The sequence below is a fragment of the Scyliorhinus torazame genome, chromosome 12 (assembly GCF_047496885.1).
Source record: "Scyliorhinus torazame isolate Kashiwa2021f chromosome 12, sScyTor2.1, whole genome shotgun sequence".
In the NCBI taxonomy this organism is placed as follows: domain Eukaryota; kingdom Metazoa; phylum Chordata; class Chondrichthyes; order Carcharhiniformes; family Scyliorhinidae; genus Scyliorhinus; species Scyliorhinus torazame.
This window is the reverse complement of record NC_092718.1, coordinates 57,361,223-57,382,281: the sequence shown is the minus strand read 5'-3', so window position 1 is coordinate 57,382,281 and position 21,059 is coordinate 57,361,223. Positions and strand designations below refer to the sequence as shown.

Sequence of the window (21,059 nt, the reverse complement as noted above, 5' to 3'; positions counted from 1 at the left end):
TAGTCCCAAATATTAATGCAACTATGTATTTTATGTGTCTGAAACCTGGAAGTAAAGTCAACGCACAGGATTGGCGGATTTCATCTTGATTATGTTATTAGATTTTGACTTCCAGGTTTTTATGTCTCTGAGCTGCACAATGAGCATAATGGGATTGGAAATCCATTCGGTAAAGTATCAAAGCAGAAATTAAATTTGGAGAAGCTGGGATGCGTTTAGGATGGATGCGCATGTATGCCTCACTGGAATTACTGCTGGACGCAGTCAGGAGAAGGATGTGTTCCCTCAGCATGGGTGGAAAAAACGTGTCACTTTCACAGAATGTGCGTTTGGGGGTGACTGAAGTGGTACAGCAAGAATGTTGTGACCAGGTCACAAATGAAAAGGAAATGACTCTGGCGATTGTAATGATCCGTGCCAACAGACCAATGACTCAGAAAAAGATTTTCAAATTCCTGGTGATCAACTTTAAGAAACCGCAAGAAGAAATGTTTTAAGACTTGTACTGTAAGTAACAAACTAAAAACAATAACAACTAAACATTATTTAATAGACACCTAGGCCGGGATTCTCGACCCTGCGCTGGGTCGGAAAATCCCCGGGGGGGAGGCACGAATCCCGCCCCGCCGCCGGCTTCCGTAATCTCCGCCGCTGTTTTTCGGGCGCTGGCGGGTTTCCCGCCACGCCGGTGGCCCCTCCGCCGATTCTCCGGGCCCCGATGGGCCGAGTGGCCGTCATGTTTTGCCCAGGCCTGCCGGTGTGCATGACTCACCTCACAGACGGCGGGACCTGGCAGGTAAGTGTGCGGGGGCCGTCCTGGGGGGAGGGAATCCAACCCCGGGGGGGGGGGGGGTGCACGGTGGCCTGGCCAGCGATCGGGCCTACCGATCTGCGGGCGGGCTGGTTCCGTGGGGGCCTTCTTTCCTCCATGCCGGACCCCTGTAGGGCTCCACCATATTGCCCGGGGGGCCTACGCGGAGAAGAGAACCCCCGCGCATGCGAGGAAATACGCCGGTTGTTCCACGCATGCACGAACTCGCACCGGCCCTTCGCCGCCGGCTGGAGTTGCGGGAACCACTCCAGCGTCAACCCAGCCCCCAAGACAGTGGAGAATTCCTGACTTTCGGGGGCCGTTGATGCCGGAGTTGTTGCCGCCGGTTTCCATGCCGGCGTGGGGACATAGCTCCATTATTGGATAATCCCACCCCTAATACTCTAAAGGACAGCAAAATTAACCCTTTTAATGCTTTAACGTGACAAATAACAACTCCACATTACAAAAATATACATTATAGCACACTCTCCACAGGATTACAGTCTTTATAACAACCGTAGCTCCCAATGGGTTCACATCTCCCCAATTCTCCAGGTCGTAACATTTAGTGACCATCGAAAGGTGCTTGCCTCAATTTTTGGAGTATCTCAAACCAACTATGAGCATAAAGGCCCATCTTTGGCAATATCACATCCTGGCAAATCTTCCAGAGTTTTCAGATTGCCAAATGATGCATCCCTTTGACCAGAAACCATCCTCTTTCCTGCGTCCTACCCAGTAGCTCACAAAGGACTCGCAGTTACAGCCTTTTGTCCCAACCTGGACCCCCCTGAGGGAAATGAAAAAACACACGGACCGCGATCTTCCAGCCTCGTTATGCTCTCGCTCACGCAAAAGAGGCCAGTGAATAGCGGGAAAGGCCTAATACAAGGGAATGGATTCTCCGCCCCGCCACATTTCTGCCTCGACCCGCCGGCAAGATTCTTCGTTAAGCCGGCCGGTCAATGGGGTTTCCCACTGTGGGGCAGCCCCGCGCCGTCGGGAAACCCTCGGGCAACGGCAAAATGGAGAATCCCGCCCAAGATCCGTGCCAGGAGGCAAACAGTTTGCGATGCAACTGGCCCGCCCCCCCCTAGACGAAACTGGGATCTCACCGTCGTGTGGAGAGAAACCAATTATCACTTAAGTCTGATTTCCATATAATTAACGAGAGCCACCCTATATCCAACGGCTTCCCATCATTCACCGGTCTCCCCAGCTCGTGGTCACACTGGTGTCGATTAGTGCTCTTTTTTAAAAACGTGAACCTGGTGGAAGGGTTTCTGTGGGGAGCAGAGGAGGTGAGACGCGATCTTTGCACACAGGCAAAGAGCCCGGCAGGCCATGTAGCATGTGGGAGTCATTACCTTGCATCTCAATCAGACCGCGATGTCTCGACTGTGTGCCAAAACACTGCGGGAGGCACCAACACACACCCAACAGCCAACATCCGAACATGGGGCACAGCTGCGAGGGAAATGTCCACGGCCAGAGGGTAGGTGAGTGCCAAAGGGAGGGGGCCAGCGCCCGGTCCGGTTGGCATTGAGAGGGTGTCTGGGGCCCAGTGAGGAGGGCCCGCTGTGGCAGGATGTGCATGGGCAGGACGTTCCGGGTAGTGGGGCGGGGGAGGATCAGTAGGGGAATGGAGGGTCTCGGGATGGGAGCTACCGCTGTTTGTCGGTCTAACACTCTCCCCCAATGCCTTACAGATATTGAACGCTATGGCAGGGATGTTGGACGCATAGGTTACCCTAATGGTGCTGGTGCTACGCGATGCGGCCAGACGACGGAGAAAGCAGCAGCATCTGCTGATGCTCGAGGCAGCGGCTCATGTGCCGGACCCCACCCCACACCCTGAGGACCCGCGGCCATACACCAGGCCGGGGAGGGACCCAGAGGGGAAATGCCCTGATGTTCCAGGGTATCCAGGTGCCAGATGATGATCAGCACTTGCCCTTGGAGGCTGCACTCAACAAGGTGACAGTGCGACACCTGTGCCATGTCCTCGCGGGCTTGGCACCTCCAGGAGGAGGAGGAGGATATCTGCTCCGGTGGCCGTCAAGGTCACTGCAGCTCTGAACGTGTATGCCTCGGGAGAATTCCAGGCTCGAGCGGGAACGTGTACGGCATCTCACAGGCCATAGTCCACAGGTGCATCCGACAGGTCACGGAAGCCTTGTATGGCGGGCAGTGTACCATCTTTGACATGGACTAAGTCCAACAAGATGACCGGGCTGCAGGATTTTCTGCCATCGTCGGGATGCCCCCAGGTCCAGGTGGTCATAGATGCCACGCATATCACCCTGTGCTCACCGGGCCATCTGGGGGTGTCCTATGTTACCAGAGAGGGGTTCCACTCATTCAACATACAACAATGTGTGGCCACTAGATGAAGATCATGCACATGTGTGCACGCTTCCCAGGGACTGTGCATGACAGCTGCATCCTGGGGCAGTCGGTCATCCCTGCCCTCTTTGAGGAGCACCCCAGGATGGGTGGTTGGCTCTTGGGGGACAAAGGGTGTGCGATGAGGACTTGGCTAATGTTGCCAGTACGGAGGCCGGAGGCCAAGGCGGAGATCCGGTATAATGTCATTGAGTGGTGCATCGGACTCTTCAAGATACGGTTCCGATGCCTCAACCACTCTGGTGGTACCCTGCAGTGCATTGTCCGGAGGGTCACCCGTTTTGTGGTGGTCTGCTGTGCCCTCCACAACCTGGCACAGCAGCAGGGCGATGAGCTGGAAGTTGGTGACGAGGAACGTGTGGCCACCTCGGAGGAAGAAGGGGACAAGGAGGACGAGTATGATGAGGAGGCGCCGGACCAGCAGGGGCTGGAGGACGAGGCCGGGAAGGAACCTGAGGTCCAGCCGGAGCCTGCAGGACTGGCAACAACGGTGAGAGTCCGGCAAGCCCGGGGGGAGGGCCATGGAGGCCCTCATACTTGCCCGCTTCACCTAGGGTGTGGCCTGGACCGTTATCGCAACTTTACCCACCCACCACCCCCATTTCCCACCGTCCCAGGGTATGTGTCACATCATTCCAGGGAGCTGGGTCTGTGCCGACACTGTCCGCGGGTCACTGTCGAGGGCAGGGGGGTGATGATAACCTGCAGACAGCTGGGTGCTGGTGCTCCTTAATCCATGCCATAGTCTGACCCCTGCCTGTCTGCTGAGTGCTCGCTCAGACCCATCACCTGCATGCAGTGATGCACTATGGAAGAAAGTGACAGAGGCATCTTACTGGTTGTGCACAAGGGTGTGTTTGTTCAATACAGGTCCCCACTCTCCCGATGGTGCCCCCCCCACCTCCACCCCCCCCGCACCCCCGTGCCCTCAAGTGATCCTCGACGTGCCTGGCCCTCCAAGTTTTACCACAACGTCTTGGTGTCTGCCCAGAATGCATGTCTGTGGTGGAGGCAGCCAGCTGCTTATCTCGTTCCATGGCCATAGCTGCCCCCGGCAGGCGTCCTCTGGGGGCTCTGGGGCCGGAGGACCACGCTGCACTTGTCGTCGGCACATGCGCAGCCATGCCGCCCTGTCCCATGCACTGACCCCAAGGCGTGGCCTCATCAGAGGGGTTGAACTCGTGACTGGTGGCCACCCTAAGGGACGGGTCTGGTTTGGCACTCAGTGCCCCCATGGTGTCCTGGGGCTGCCCCCATGGTGTCCTGGGGTCCACCTTGAGATGGAGGGGCAGCTGGTTCGAACCTCAGCTTCCCTGCTTCACCTGACTCCGCAGCCCTAGTTCTACAATGTCTGCAGCATGGTATTGATGCGCTCGGCGATGCTCCTCGGTGACTGGGACCCGCCCCCCAATGACCCGGCCACGCACTACAGTGCCTCAGCAATGGCTACCTGCGACTGGGACAAGCTCCGCAGTCCCTCAAAGGAGGTGAGGATTATGAAGTCCAGAACCCCACCGCCAGTCTGGGCCCTCACCTGCCGATTATGGAGGAGGTTTTCCTGAGGAGAGTCATAGAGGGCAGCTTTTTTTTTGTAAAATATTTTTAGTCTCCACTTTCACATTTTCTTCAGAATTTACACCCCACCAACAAGCAGTAAACGGTAACAAATACAAAGTCAATCCCCTTATCAACAACAACGATCCCATTCTCCCACCACCCCAAACAACGCCCCACCTGACAATACAAGCATCAAATAAAACAAACTCTCCCACGGTGGGAAAAACAAAGGAAAAAAAAGAAAAAGGAATCAGAAATCGTCTATTGTCACCATTGACCTATAGAGTCCAACCCCCCCCTCCCCCTAACGTTCAATGCCATCCAATCCCTGAAAGAGTACCGTAAATTACACCCATGAATTGTAACCCCCCCCCACCCTCCCCCGACTCCTCCCCTCCACTTCCCCTTATAAAACTCCTCCCCCTAACCTCTGTTCCTCCCCCCCAACTTTCCACCCGGGCTAGACTCATCGGAACCTGTTCTGCCAGGCTCTGATGGCCGCAACCCCTCCCCCCGCCTCACTCCCGTTCACTGGCCGGCTTAAACCGGCAAGCGTGGAGGCCCCCGCCTGGGTCTCTTTCCGCCTTGCCTGGTCCCAGGAAAACCAGGAAATCCCCTTTGGCACACAAACCCCGCATACACATGCCCCAAAGAACCATCATTGCAAGTGAAAGTCCCATTTCTTTCCTTGTCCAAATATATACAACGTTGGCTCATTTAGCACATACACCAGCATGCAGTGAAAAAATACAGTTACATGAGGCTACATCGGTACATGACCATTTCTCAATTCAGCCACAGTCCTTCTGCCTTTGCAAACTCCTCCATTGCTACCGCCGTCCCAAAATAAAAGTCCTTGGATTTGTAGGTCACCCTCAACTTAGCTGGGTATACTATGCCGCACTGCACCTTACGAAATGAAAAATGAAAATCGCTTATTGTCACAAGTAGGCTTCAAATGAAATTACTGTGAAAAGCCCCTAGTCGCCACATTCCGGCGCCTGTTCGGGGAGGCTGTTACGGGAATTGAACCGTGCTGCTGGCCTGCCTTGGTCTGCTTTCAAAGCCAGCGATTTAGCCCTGTGCTAAACAGCCTTACTGATGTACAGTGCCTTCTTCACCCGGCTGAAGGCAGCCCGCCTCCTCGCCAGCTCCACCGTAAAGTCCTGATATATGCGTATACCAGCTCCAGCCCACTGCACCACCCACTTCTGCTGTACCCAGCACAGGACCTTCTCCTTTACACTGTACCTACAGAGGCACAGAGTCACTACTCTTGGCGGCTCACTCTCCTTTGGTGCACGCCTCCACGACCGACGAGCCCGATTCAGTTCATATCGGGAGGGATCATCCCCCTCCCCCAATAGCTTCAACAACATCGTGGCAAAATACACAGTCGGCCTCGGGCCTTCAACTCCTTCGGGCAGACCCACAATCCTCAGATTCTGTCGCCTGGATCTGTTTTCCAAGTCATCCATTTTAGCTCGTAGGCCCTTGTTGATCTCTATCACCTTTCGCGTCTCCTTCCCCATCGAGGTAAGTTGATCACTGTGCTGCGATAATGTCTCTTCCACTTCCTTCAGCTCCTGACCTTGCTCCCGCACCTCCGCAACTGCGCTCAATACCGCCGCCCTCACCAGGGCAATCGTCTCCTCCACCAACACACTCAATACCGCCCCCATCTCCTTCCTCATCGCCTCCATGTGTTTTCTGAACTGCCTTTCGCGTTCCACGGCCATCACCGTAGTCATTTCTTCAGCCATGAGCAATGCGGCCTCCCCTGGTGCCCCAGCCTCCACTTTTCTTGCCGCCCCCCGCGGTGACCTTTCCACTCCCCGACGGACTTTCAGACGCTTTTTTCGCCGTCGTTTTTTTAACTTATTTTTGACATTTCCCTTCTCTGTGCCTTCTCCCTGCTATTGCCGACTCCGTTGCCCCTGGGTCCGGGCGTTAAACTCTGAAAATGCCGTTCCCGAACGAGAGCCCTCCAATGTGCGCCTGCCTCCTGCCCGCCAGCACCGGAAGTCACAGAGAGGGCATCTTTAGCCACATGCGTGGTTCACAGTGGTGGGGGGGGCTGTTTTTAAAGGGGGGATTGAGATGGAGGGAGCGTTGAAGGGGTGGGTGGAGGGAGTGTTGAAGAGGGAGGGGGTGGAGGGAGGGTTTGGGGTTCGCCTGGGGAGTTGAGGGGTGGATGCTCCCTCGGTGGGGGGAGAGTAGTTGGTGTCTATTCACCCATGCCTTCTTCTGACACTGGAGACCAGTCCTCCTAGTCACACTGCCAGAGCTGACTGCTGCAGCCACCTTGTACCAGGCAGCACTGGTTGCCTTGTGGCTCACCCTCCGGGACCCTCGGGGAACAGGACATCTCTCCTGGCCTCCACCGTGTCCAGGAGCCTTCCCAGGTGAGCATCCCCGAATCTTGGGGCTGGTCTCCTCAGCGCCATTGTTGTGAGCTGGCTTGTGTTGGCATCTTAAGCACTGGTTGACCTTGTTAGCGGGGGGCCGGCGACCACCGTCCCGAAGAATCAGCTGGCGAGCCATCATTTGGGGCGAGAAGCCTATAAGGCCTTGTTAAATGGACTAATTAACATTGAATAGGGTTGGTGCCCTCGCTGGGCTGAGCGCCGGGAAACTCGTGGCAATTCCCACTCGCTAGCACACTTCAAAAAGTTTCCGGTGAATCACGCCCTCGGTACTTATTGAGATTGGGCAAACAAGGCCGGAATTCTCTGGTCATCGGGATTCACTTTTCCCACTGGCAGCCCACCCCCACCAGCGGGTTTTGCGACAGCGTGGGGTTGTTTCAATGCCAAATCCCATTTTCAAGTGGCGGGAGGATAGAATCTTGCCGCCAGCGAATGGCTCACGACCGAGAAATCCGCGGATGGGGGCCGGGGAATCCACCCTGAAGTTTAAAGACTTCACACCAATTAAGTGTAACTAAAACTTGCCTCCTGTTCACTGGAGAATTTCCCAAGTCTTGGTGTAGGGTAAGTGCACATGAGCTATGTAACAAGTATGATGCACAGAAGGGAATGAGGTGAGTCTGAGAGAGGAGCAACTGGCTTTCTTCTAAAGCTTTATAATCCTGAACATAGTTGAGTATGTAAATAAAAGTTACTTTGAAAAAGAATCTTTAACTCCAACCAGGTCTCTTGCGAAGAGTAAGACACTCAACATCTCCCAATATAACCCAACAGCAATAATAGGCTGAAAACAATGTTGGCTCCAACAACAACACATCTGGAGAACATACTAAAATGAATGTTAAAATGAATGTTAAAGTGAAACAAAAATGTCCTCATTTCCATTGAAATATTATCTTAAATCTTATATTAATTACTGGCCTGCACACAATCAAACATGTCTCAGTTAAACCTGAAAGTTGGCATGTTGGAGCCAGGTTCCAGTCATGCTTTATTTTGCCTCAAATATTTTATTACACCCCCAATCCTAACTCACCCATCATCATCACCGCACTGCCACCCCCTTCCCAACCCAGCCCAGATTATTCAGGAGTCGAAGAATCCTGGAGAAGATTGCTGATACTTCTGGGTCAACTGAAAATTTTATCATCAGCCCACCATAACAACCCAACTAAGTTCAGATGCATGCTGAATCGCAAAATCTTAGATTCATCTGCTTTTGGTGAACAAAATAGCCTGGAGAATAGAAGGGTGAGCTAATGCCATTTTGAGAGCTATCACCAATGGTGTGCCTTGGGGTGGCTGTGATTTTATGCCTCCTGCAACAGTTTAAATAAAAATTGACAATGGCTCGATCTGACATTGTATCCAAGTTCCCTCTGATGAATGATGGAAATCTGGTTTAGGGAAGAAACTCTATGATTCTGTCCCTCCCCTTCAAGATGCATTTATCAACTATATTCTGGCACTTAGTTCCATCCTTAAAGCAGCCATCCAAAAGTTGGCTTATTTTGGAAGAGAATGTAACACTAAATGTGTTTAGGTTGTGCAATAGCATCAATATTATTCCATCTAAGTGGGTGTAATTGGCCCAGTGATACCACCCTCGCCTCTGAGTCAGAAGCCCTGGCTTCGAATTGAATTCCAGATTTTGAGCATAACCAACATTAATATTGGTGCGGTACTGGCTGAGTGCTGCACTGTTGGAGATGTCGGCTTTCGGATTAGAGGTTAAATTGAGGCTGTGCCTGCCTATTCAACAGGGTGCATAAGGTCCCATGAAATGTTTTAAAAGAAGAGAAAGGAGTTTTCTGGACAACATTCAGCTTTAATATTTTCACACAAATTGATTCATCTTTATTTAATTTGCAGCTCATCTCAGGAGGAAAACCATTTGTCTACAGCATGAACATTAATGACACTTTCAAAAGCAAATAATTGGCTGTAAAATGCTGAGGATGCTACATACGTACAAGAGCTTCTTTAAATAAAACATCCATTTCTGTAATTAAGAGTGTTGTATCTATCTTGCACCTACATTGGCACGTTGATCAAATGTGTCACCTCAGAATCATCTCACCTGCAAAAGGCATCTGTACATAGAACGTTAAACTGTGATTTGCTTAGTCAGCAGTACTGAATGTGAACATAGCTGTTATAATGATATTTGGACAGGAGGTCCAGTAGTGTGGGCAGGAATGTTTTGGAGAATGTTTGGATACAAAGTTGCCAGAATAATTTCCTTTTCAAGGAAGAATTTCAAAATATTGTTCAAATGGAAACATGAATACGTTCATTAATTTATCAGTTCTATTAAACCAAGAGGAAAGAAAAATCAAAGTCACGTTAGATAAAAACTCTACATCATAATTACCATGCAATGGTCATAAGGCCATTAAAGCATTTATTATCATTGTACTATCCCCAGTGAACAGTTAGAAACACAAGCTCATATAATTGTTTTTCACTAATCAGATATCTGAACTCAAGGTTTTGGAGGAACACCCAATGTTTTAACAGGGCATCTTGGACACATTCATTTGAAAGCAGATGCTTTCCAATTTTATAAAAATCTAGAAACTGTGGATGATGTTTGAATAACCTGAATATCCCACTCACCCCCTCGCCCAAGTCCCCACAGTAGGATATTACAGCCTATCAAAAATCACTATCCGGCTAAGAGAGCTTCCAGTTAGCAAGCCCCAGGAATCTGCCACAAAGTGAAACAAATTGCCCAAATAATTCATCACTCATGCTGTCTTGAACCAACATTAAGTCATGCCAGCATACAGAGTTAGAAATGTCATGATCCCCCGTCGGGATTAATAACATTAAAAAAGAAATTTGAACTTCCAGTTAATAGCTGAAAGAATGACACATCAAGATTTCACTTTTGAAGCCATTTACTGTAACAAATGACGAAAAACTAAACGCTACCTTTGAAGGCAAATAATACTTTCAATCACCGAACAGAATTTCTCCTTCTTCTTCCTAACCCAACTAAAAAAAAACAATTCATATGTATGCTTTACGCTGCATTTTATACCTTTTCCTAGAATCAATCTAAGGTGATTCCTAGCTCCCAAGGGCTTATTCCTGTTCTTTTCTTTGCTCAGCCTGGTACCTTGCAATCTTAGAACTGTCTTTCATAGTGAGGTTTTATTTTCCTGGAGACACACCCTCTGGCCCAAGCTAGGTGACTCTTCCAGGCTTGTTTTAATTTTCTATGAAGTTATCAGCAGCCGACCATGATTTTCAATCTGAGTGCAAACATCCAGTTGCAACACCTGTTTGAGAGACTTTATTTGACCTCTAGCTGTTCCTTCTCCCCTAGATCTAGGCAAACTAAAAACACTGCCTATGACATTCAGTGATATTCTAGGAATATCTTGTTCTTTATAATGGCTTCCTTTGCATCCTCTCTTATGATAACATGAATCACATGGGCCTTGTATCTAGGTAGGAATGTGAATGAGCTTTCTTTTGGAGCCCAACTCTCTGTCATCTTGGAACTAAATGGACAACTTAAAACATAACAGTTTACAACCCAACATTCTCAACACTTTTCCAGGACTTAAGAGACTCAGGCTCACCACTGCTGGATGTTCCCCTCGAAGTTATTCACCATCCTGACTTGGAAATACATCGCCATTCTTTCACTATCGTTGGGGCAAAATCCTGAAATCCTAGAACTATTGGTGTATCTACTCCTCAGGGACTGCAGCCTTTCACCACCACCTTCTGAAAAGCAACTAGGGATGGGCAATAAATGCTGGCCTAACCAGCAATGCCCACATACCATAAAATGTTTTTTTTTTAAATGAAGAAGGTGATCTGATAGGGGCTTTCAGGATGATACGTATTGATAGAGTTGAAAGAAAAATAACTAGAGGCCAACGATTCAAAGTCAGTCCCAAAAGATCGACAGGGGTAAGAAATTTCTTTCCAATTCAATTGTCGATGCCTGAACACTTTACCTGAAAAAGTAGCAGAAGTTAATTCCATGAATTATCTTAAAAGGGGGATGTACAGTTATGAGGATGAGGCTTATCTATACTACGGGGTTAGGACTAAAAATCAGAGATATGGAACAAAGTATGGAACAAATAAAGGACTAGCCTAGAAATGAAGGGGCGAATGTGCGATAAGTTTCAATAATTCCATGATTCTAAACTGAGTGGCACTGTGTATATTTAAATCTAAGGTGTTAAATAGCTGATTTAGCAGTATCATTAGGATAGGTTTTTCTTAAATGTCACTGAGCGTTAGAATGGACGGCTTTATGAGGTATTTTCATATTTAATCAGCGACAACAGATCATGATAAATCAACACAGGCAGAATTTTACCGCCCCATCGTGACAGGGGTGGGGCCATGAAATGCAGCAAGTTGTTCAAATCTCCATTGACTTCAGCGGGAAAACCCTGCCAGTGGGAGAGGCCATCAAATGTTTCTCCACATGTTCAAAGTACTTATCAATGGCGAATTGAGAGTGGGCAAAATCCTAGTCCAGTTCTCCACTAGCTAAGGTTTTCAGACAGGAAGATGTTGTGCTAATTTAGGTGAAGGCAGCAGGAACTGTAGTGAGTAAAGGGTTAATATTAAACATGTAACTCGTCAGTCTACATCATCAGTGATGTGAGATCACACCACAACAGATGATGGACATAAGAACTTAAGAAATAGGAGTAGGTGTAGGCAATTCAGCCCTTTGAGCCCATACCACCATTCAATGAGGTTGTGGTTGATCTTCTCGTTTGACACCATTTTCCTGCACTTTCCCCATATCCCCTGGATGATGCTAAAATGTAGAAATCTAGCAATGTTGAGAGATAGATATATGTGAAGCCTTGAACAGCACATAGCTAGTAGAATGTTCAATAAAATGGTTTACCAACAGCCTTGTCCCCAGCAGTCTCAGCCAATCCATCAAATCTCGACAATGCAGAAGGAGGCCATTTTGCCCATCGGGTCTGCACCAAAATCCTGACCAATGAGCACCACATCTAAAACCCCATAATGATGATAATAGAGGAACAGTATTAGACTACACTGGCAAAGAGCTGGTGCTCAGATGCTGGGACAAAGAGGCTTCCTCCTCCAGTGCAAATTTCAGCAGTTCTGCAAGCAAAGGTTTCAGCTCAAACGACAAATCCAATGAGGGAAAATTTGAAAGAGGAAAAATAGACTTTCATCATCATTCAAAGAAGTGAGTGACGGCTGAGAATGTAGGATCGGAAGAAATAGGAATAAGAGCAGATCATGCAACCTAACGTTCAATCTGATCGTGATTCCTGAGGAGAAACACCAGGTTAAGGTGATGATGAAAATGTCAGCTTAGTGGTGGAGAAATAAACCAAAAGTCACGTAAGTAACAGAAGGGTTTTCAAGGGAAGAGTGGCAGAGAAACAGGGAACTGTACAGAACAGGATGATGCATAATTGGCGGCGTGGTGGCACAGTGACTAGCACTGTTGCCTCACAGTGCCAGGGACCCGGGTTCAATTCCAACCTTGGGTGATTGTCTGTGTCGAGTTTGCATATTCTTCCTGTGCCTGCGTGGGTTTCTTCCCGGTGCTCCGGTTTCCTGCCATCAAAGATGTGCAGGTTAGATGGATTGGCCATTCTCAATTGTCTAAAGGTTAAGCGGGGTTATGGGGTTACAGGTGTGACGAATGGAGGATTTTAGGAATATTGGCTTTGAAATATTGGAGCATTTATAGGGTTAAAAGCTTGGGGTTGTTGTGTGTTTGACTGCAGTGGTCATGTTTTTTAAAAGGATGTTGTTTTGCATAGCCTGTGAACTTATAGGACCAAAAGCTGGAAATTGAAAAGAGGAATGTGTTTTTCAGTTTGGGCAAATGCACTGAGGTTTGACTGGGAAAAGCCCCTGGGGGGTTGATGTGCTTTCAGCCTGGACAGTTACATTGTTTTGAAGCTTGGGGATGGAGCTAAGGGATGAAGAGACATTTTGGAAAATCTTTGGAGAGGAGCTAAAGTCTGATCTGTCTGACACCGAGTCCACAATTCTTTCTCAGTAGGATAGTTAGAAAAATAGTAATCGGATTTAAAGCAGAGAAGTCTTGTCTGAGGAAGCTGAAACACAACAGGTGAATCAGTTTTTTGAAGATATTTAGCCAGAGTCTGTAGGGATTCAAACAGAAGCCAAATCTGTTCTGTAAAGCAAGCATTACTCTATCATGCTGATTTTAATGTGGATTGAGAGTTGTATATTTATTTTATTGTTGTTTCATGGGCAATTGAGTGGTTGTGTTTAAGGAGAAATTGTAAGCTTTACGGGTGTGAAGTGAAAGAGTTTAATATTGTACTTCTAAAGTTTTCTTTTAAAAATATCAAATCTCTATTTCTTCATGCACTCACTCTGGAGTAAATCATTCTTTCTATGCAGTCTTACAAGTCAACTAAAATATTGGGGTTTTGTTCCAGTATCCTAACCACTGTTGGGGTTTGGTCTGGAATCATAACACAGGGATAGGGCGGTGGAGTGGGCCTGGATAGGGTGCTGTTTCAGAGGGTTGGTGCAGACACGATGGGCCAAATGGATTCCCTCTGCTCTGTAGGGTTTCTATGATTCTATGAAAACCATTCAGAATTTTGAACACCTCTGTCAAACTACTCTGATCAAAGGAGAACAATCCAAGCTACTCTTCTCCTTACATAATAGAATTACCTCATTTTAGGTATCATTCTGGCAAATCTCAGCTATACCCTGACCAAGGCCTTGATAACCTCCCTGAACCGTGGTGCCCAGAAGCGAACGCATGACTTGTTGAGTTTTAACCAGTGCTTTATAAAAGGTTAAGCGTATTTTTTTTGCTTTTGTACACTGGTCTCTGTTAATAAAGCCCAGGATTCCCCATCCTTTTTGAGCAGCCATGTCAATGTGCCCTGCAAGATTTATCTATGTGAACTGCCAGGCCTCTCTCTTCCTGTATCCTCTTTAAATTGTAACACTTAGTTTATATCATCTCAATAATTGTTCTCGCATACATCATCTTGATTAAGTTAAGATACTGACATTTTAAGTGTAGCCAAGTGCTAGGTATGTTACAAATACAAAAGCTGGGAAATCTCGATTTCTCAGGATCAGGAAGTGGTGCAGTATTTTTAGTTTGTATCAATCACAGGCCAGAATTATTTGGTGTTCGCTGGCAGCGATATTCTCTGGTTCCACCAGCAGCATAACCCTGTGGAGTAAGGTGTCATCAATGGGAAATCCCATTGTCAACCATTGGAGCAGAGAATCCCACCGCCAGCAAATGGCGTGCCACCTCCTGCCGTTGAGAAACACGCAGCTGGGAGGCTGGAAAATCCTGCCCACAGGCTGGATGTTGTGCTGCCCACCCCACACACACCCTTGGTGGGTTTGAAGGTGGGGAAGGGGGTGCGTGTGAGGAGGCATGGACGCTTTACCTGTCTTTGGGTTTACTGAGGCCCTGAAGTGACAAATTCATGTCTATTTAATGGCCTCATCCTGCCCTCACTGCTATTTTACCCACAGGCAGGGGCAAGTCCTGGATTTTTCACTCAACAGAAAAAAATGGTGCTCACTGCTGACCTAGAAAGTGGATACTCACAAAGACCATCAAACTCTGCATTTCACCATTCCCGACAACTGTAATTTCATTCTCCATTAATTTATAGAGGATCTGCAGTATCCTGCAAAAATAATGTCTGTAGGCAGGCTAAAGCACCAATCAAATTGAAGAATTCTTACAGACAGAAAATCTAGATGCAAAAAACACTGATTGTCCTTCACTCTATAACCGCTTTAGTGCCAGTGAAACAAAGTACTAGGGAGTGGGGGTACACAGGGGATTACCGATAAACTGAAAATTAAACAAATAGTTTTATTATTTTAAAAGTTGATTTCTTTTATAATGGTAAATAATGACTAATAGCCTAAAAATGGACCACTGTGCAGGATTTCCATCAGTCAGATCTTCTGGAGCGTGCCATGTGGAGGAGTGGAGAGCAAGTTCTGGATTTCCACATTTTAACTACGTTCGAATGGACTTCAAAAGTTGCTGTCGGTTTCACTGAGTAACGGTAAGCATGGACAGTTTCACCTTCCTTTCAACTGCTAAATCCGGATAAAGTTCCAGGAATTTTGCTGTACTATTGTGATCGGAAAACTGTTGTCATGGGAATGTGGCAAACACGCTAAACCACACTAAAAGTGCACTGCTATATATGAGCAATGCCACAGAAAATCTACTAACTGTCATAATTCCGGGCAGTATTTAGTATTTTACATTACAATGTAAGTACTAGAACTCAAACTACCCATCTAAGAATATAAACAAGTTAAGCAACACAGGGCAAAATTCTCTGTTTGGGTGATTATGTTCTCCTGCTGGAACTTAATTGTGATTTCCAGTCCTACGCAATGCAAATTTATGCATGGTGAGGATTGTGAGGGATTGCCAAGGGAATCCTGCTATCTGACCCCCATTTTAAGTGGGTGGACCGATATCGAGGTCATGAGTCTGGCCAATTTCTAGCTGACCATTTTAAAATCAATCAGCTGTGAAGGTAGGTGATTGGAAAACACTTAACTTATCATAGAATTATCATAGAATTTACTGTGCAGAAGGAGGCTATTCGGCCTATCGAGTCTGCACTGGCTCTTGGAAAGAGCACCCTACCCAAGACCGCACTTACACCCTATCCCCATAACCCAGTAACCCAACCAACAGTAAGGGCAATTTTGGATACTAAGGGCAATTTAGCGTGGCCAATCCACCTAACCTGCACATCTTTGGACTGTGAGAGGAAACCGGAGCACCCGGAGGAAACACACGCACACACGGGGAGAACGTGCAGACTCCGCATAGGCAGTGACCCAAGCCGGGAATTGAACCTGGGACCCTGGAGCTGTGAAGCAATTGTGCTAACCACTATGCTACCGTGCTGCCCAACTTGACAGCACTTAACTCTGTTTGAAGTGATCCAAGAGCTGTCAATCAAAGCTTGATGTTTAAAAACATTTGTAGTTAGAAGATTTAAAGGTTACTCAGCCGTGAAGGGAGATGAATAGAACAATGCTGACAGCTGAGGTGCGTGGAAACTGTCAATCAAAGCCTAGTAAAATCAATATCAAAGAGAAATGAATGAACAGCTTCCAAGTGGTTCGAACCACAGCCTCACGGCGCCGTGGCCACAGGTTCGCTCCCGGCTCTTGGTCACTGTCCGTGTGGAGTTTGCACTTTCTCCCCGTATTTGCGTGGGTATTGCAGGGTAGGTGAATTGGCCACGCTAAATTGCCCCTTAATTGGAAAAAATGAATTGGGTACTCTAAATTTATTTTTAAAATTTAACAAAAACAATGGCTTCCAGATCAAAGATCGGAGGGGGTTTAAACACAGCTGATTGGCTTTCTCCTTCCAGGAATTGACATGTGCTGCTTTCTGTGTCTGAGCCAGCAGGTGTATTACAGGTGAGTGTTGAAACAGTGATGTTTCTGTCTGGACTGCTCTCCTGCATCCAGATAGGAGTCTCTTTTCTGGGGATAGCTTCCTGACAAGAGTGCCTTCCCTGGGGTGGTGGGGGTGGGGGGGGGGGGGGGTCTTTCATGACAGGTGTCTCTCTTCTGGGGGGCTTCCTGACTGGGGTCACTTTTCTGGGGTGTCTGTGGTAAGGTCTCCTTATTTGGGGGATCTCTGTGGGTGATCTCTTTATTTTTGGAGTCTCTGAGGGGTCCCTTATTTAAGGTATCTCAGGAGGGGTTTATATAGGGGTCTGTTTATTTAGAAGGACTCTGGTGGGTAGGGGGCATAGCCTCAAAATAAGGGGAAGTAGATATAGGACTGAGCTTTGGAGGAACTTCTTCACCCAAAGGGTTATGAATCTATGGAATTCCCTGCCCGGTGTACCAGTTGAGGCTCCTTCATTAAATGTTTTCAAGGATAGATAGTTTTTTGCAGACTAAAGGAATAAAGGGTTATAGTGCCGGGTGGGAAAGTGGAACTGAGTCCACAAAAGATCAGCGATGATCTCATTGAATGGCAGAGCAGGCTCAAAGGGCCAGATGGCCTATCCTGCACCTAGTTCTTCTGCTCTTATGGGTCCTTTTATTTAGGGTCTCTGTGGTGGTCTCTTTATTTGGGGGGTCTCTTTATTCATGGGTCTCTGGGGGGGCGGTGGGTGGGGTTCTGTTGTGGGTGGGGTGGACAGGTCTTGCATTGTGGAGTGGGGAAGGGTGGCTCTCAGATGGACTTTGCAGGCAACTCCCTTAAAGAGTTATCTCCTTGGCTCACCGCGGTGTCCACTGTGTCAGAGCCACTCTTGTCAGGATCAGTAGTGATCCTCGCTCATGTGATTCCCGGCCCAGTGCTGAGGCCTAGTTCTTCTGCCTGGAGTGGGATTTGAATCAACAACTATATGATGCAGGGGAGAGTACGGCCACTGAGTCACAGCTGTCAATAAATCAGAGATCAGGTGCCTTAACCTCATTCTAATGTTTCTTCCACACATGCTGCCAACTCGAAGGAGGGAAAAAGAGGTTCTCGGAGTCTGGAGCACCCCAGTTAAATAGAATGATGAATGTTTATCCCCAATCCCCTGTAGTTGCTCCACTTCCTGTTTACCAAAACACAGGATTGTTTGAATTGTACATTGGGGGAGGCCACAGAGCAAAGAGTGGATATATCAAGGGGGAAAGTTGTATAAGTAAATGAAGAAATATATTTTTGTATCTACACAAACGATAAAGTAAGAGACCAGTTTGAAAAAGTTTTATAGCTGCTCAGATGCACCCACTGAAATTCCTCAAACAGCAGAATCATGTCCAAAGGAAGATAATCTATTGCAGAAAGCCTTACATTGGCAGTCTGCTAAGTATTAAACCTTACAGTGAACTTGTATGCAGCAGGTTTTCTAACGAGACTTGGCAATAAGCACGAGATGTAAAATGTTTCTCATTAGAAAACCAGCTGACCCTGGTCGGACGAGACGCTAATGTCATTTGGGATTCTATCCTGTCCTATATCACACATTGCTTTCTAAGTTCAAACGGTAATGGTCTTTGCTCTAGCTCAGTGACCACTAACAATTACTAACGTCAACAGACAAACCCCCCCCCCCTCCCCCAAATCTAGAAAATGATCTACAGGCGGTCACAAGTGCAATTAACAATGTCAGTCCATGGCACCTGCATCTTCTGATCAAGAGCTGTTAGTTACTGCAGATTAATAATTTAAAATTCAATCTTTCCTCAAAACATCCCAAGCTCACACAGTCTCATGGGTTGAATGGTTCCACACGCTGAAAAGTAACAATGGCTTTTGTTAAGATCCTGGACCAGACCCCGATATTTTGTAGGATGCCGGACAAGAACACCAAACACTTTTTTAATTTGTAAAACTGTGAGTAAAGGATACTTCATTCCAGGAGTGATTCCACTGACAAATAGGTATATTTTATATGAAAACAAACATGAGTATTAACACAGGATTAAACACACTGACATCACAGAATATAGCTTTTCAATTAACAATTAAACAATTCTTAAAATAAACGACTGCCTTATACCTTCTCTACCTCCAATTAAACAAAGCCCATTACTGGTCAAAAGCGACTTATAAATAAAGTTATCAAACATAGGGATACTTGTTGTACATTTGTATAGAGATTTCTTGGGCAGACTGTTTGGAGAGAGAGAGACCCTTTCAGGAAACAGCCTGCAGATCTTTCTGTCTTTGTCAGACTCCAGCTCAACCTGGCAGAATTTGGTAAAAACTGCTGCTGAACTTAAAACCTCAAAGCAGACTGCCAAACCTATATCAAACTGCCAAACTACAGACAGCCTGGTTCCTCCCATTATTACATCATCTTTAGCAACTCAGATCCCATGACCTGTAAATCTAAACACAATGTCTCAAATTATCTAGTCGCCAGGGAATCTCCAGCAATTAAAACAAAGTTCCACTCCACACACACACACATTAAAGGTACAACTCGATGCTTGATCTAAAGACAGTTCCTCATATAAAGTTTTATATGTGTGAAGGATATCACAAATTTTGTTGCTTGATCTAATATTCAATGCTACGTTGTTTACTGGGGTTCAGCGATAGAAAGTACAATTTACTACAATCGAAGTTCGCAAAAACTATCTGTCTCAACATTTATGTTAAAGGATCTCATTTAAATAACTTCCTGACTATAAAGAATGGGGCCTCCGTCAGCTAAAAAATGGACATTCTTGCCTGTCAGAAAATCTCTGCAGTTCTTACAATGAAATCCATGGAGCTTGGGAGTTGTTCGAACAAATGGCCTTTGACTAGTTTACTGACATCTCTGCCCGTGCACATTTGGTTTGTACAACAGTGTACAAAGTCATTGATGCACAAGATGAATATATAAAAAATGGTACGCTAACACAAGCTCGCCTGTTAAAATAAGGCTTTCAGAGTTACATATAGGCATTCACTTTCCATACCTTTCATTACATTTCACTGGTGCACCATCCTTTGTCCAAGTTACCTCTGGTTTAGGGACTCCAATGGCTTCACAAACTAGTGTTACATGGTCAGTATGATCCGTCAGATATGCCAGTGTTCCAATTGCTACACTGATATTTCTCTGAGGTAGCACAGGAGCTTGCTTCTTCCTCAAAATAATTGGAGGCTTTTGTTTCTCCCTCCGTTGATGTATATTTTTATTGACAGAAGTTTCTGATGTGTTAGGAGCTTTGTCTAACAATTTTGAGTTTGTTGCATTATCGTCAAGAGGTGCCTTCCATTTCTCCAGAGTTGGTTGCGGTCTAGACATTTCAGCTGCTAATTGATACATGAGTTGTGAAGCAAAATCTTCAGGTAGTTCACCAGATTCAATCCACAGACTTATGTTCCGTAAGATCTCTTCAAACTGCACAGTGTCCATACTGTAGGCTCCTTGGAAAGTGGAACTTTCGAGATGTTTATCATAAAGCTCTTGAGAATCATACAACTCTGCAAAATTAGTCTTTGCTTTTGAAACCAAATGACTTCCAAGTAGGCGCAGGAAAACATGATCAGCAGTTTGGCTATCGTCCACATAGAATTCATTCTTTTTGTTCCAATTTCGCCACATCTTGCTCATTTGAGTCCATTTACCTTCTAGTCTGTTAGATTCATTGTGACTCATCTTCTCCGGCCCAATATTTTGTCTCGTCTTTGCTTTGGAGAAAGTAGGTGGTTCAACTAACCTATTATCATTGCCGATCAGTTTAAGAACGAAGGTGTCTCGAATAGGCCCCGCAATGCAACTATACACGCCGATATCCCTCGCTTCTAGGCTATGAATCTTCAGCGATCCTGATTTAGTGATTCCAACTTGTTTTGTATTTTGTAGACGGTGCCCATCTTTTTCCCATCTGATCAATGATTTCTGGAATCTTCTGACAGGACATCTAATCACAATGGAGGTTTTTGGAAGCAAATAAGCCCGACCGCCTATGCTAAAATGAATGCGTTTTTCTTGTCTGGTTTGAATGTAGACTCTATGGACACTGAGAATTTGAGGGTCACGAGTAGCTTGCTTTTGTGGTACCTTTGGTTTTGCATTCTTTGCCAACTCTAGAAAGTACATAAATAAACATTAACAAACAAGTCCACAATGAGAAACAGCATATATAAGTAACTTGTTAAGAATATGTGTCTTCAAAAGAAGAATAGAAAAAATTGAAAATGTATTCTTAATATTTTAGCCCTTTGATCAAGAAATTTCATTTGGCAAGGTGGTACAGTTGTTAGCGCTGCTGCCTTACAGCACCAAGGACCTGGGTTTGATTCCAGCCTGTCTGTGTGGAGTTTGCACATTCTCACCATGTCTGTGTGGGTTTCCTCCCGG

At 46.6% G+C, this 21,059-nt stretch overlaps 1 protein-coding gene across 1 annotated transcript in view; it reads right to left on the bottom strand.

Moving 5' to 3' along the window:
- adamtsl3 (ADAMTS-like 3) overlaps window positions 1-21,059 on the bottom strand; it is an 869,253-nt gene that overhangs the window by 138,934 nt on the left and 709,260 nt on the right. The window contains 1 exon segment of the mRNA XM_072468743.1: window positions 19,669-20,785. Coding sequence (XP_072324844.1) covers window positions 19,669-20,785 — 1,117 coding nt within the window.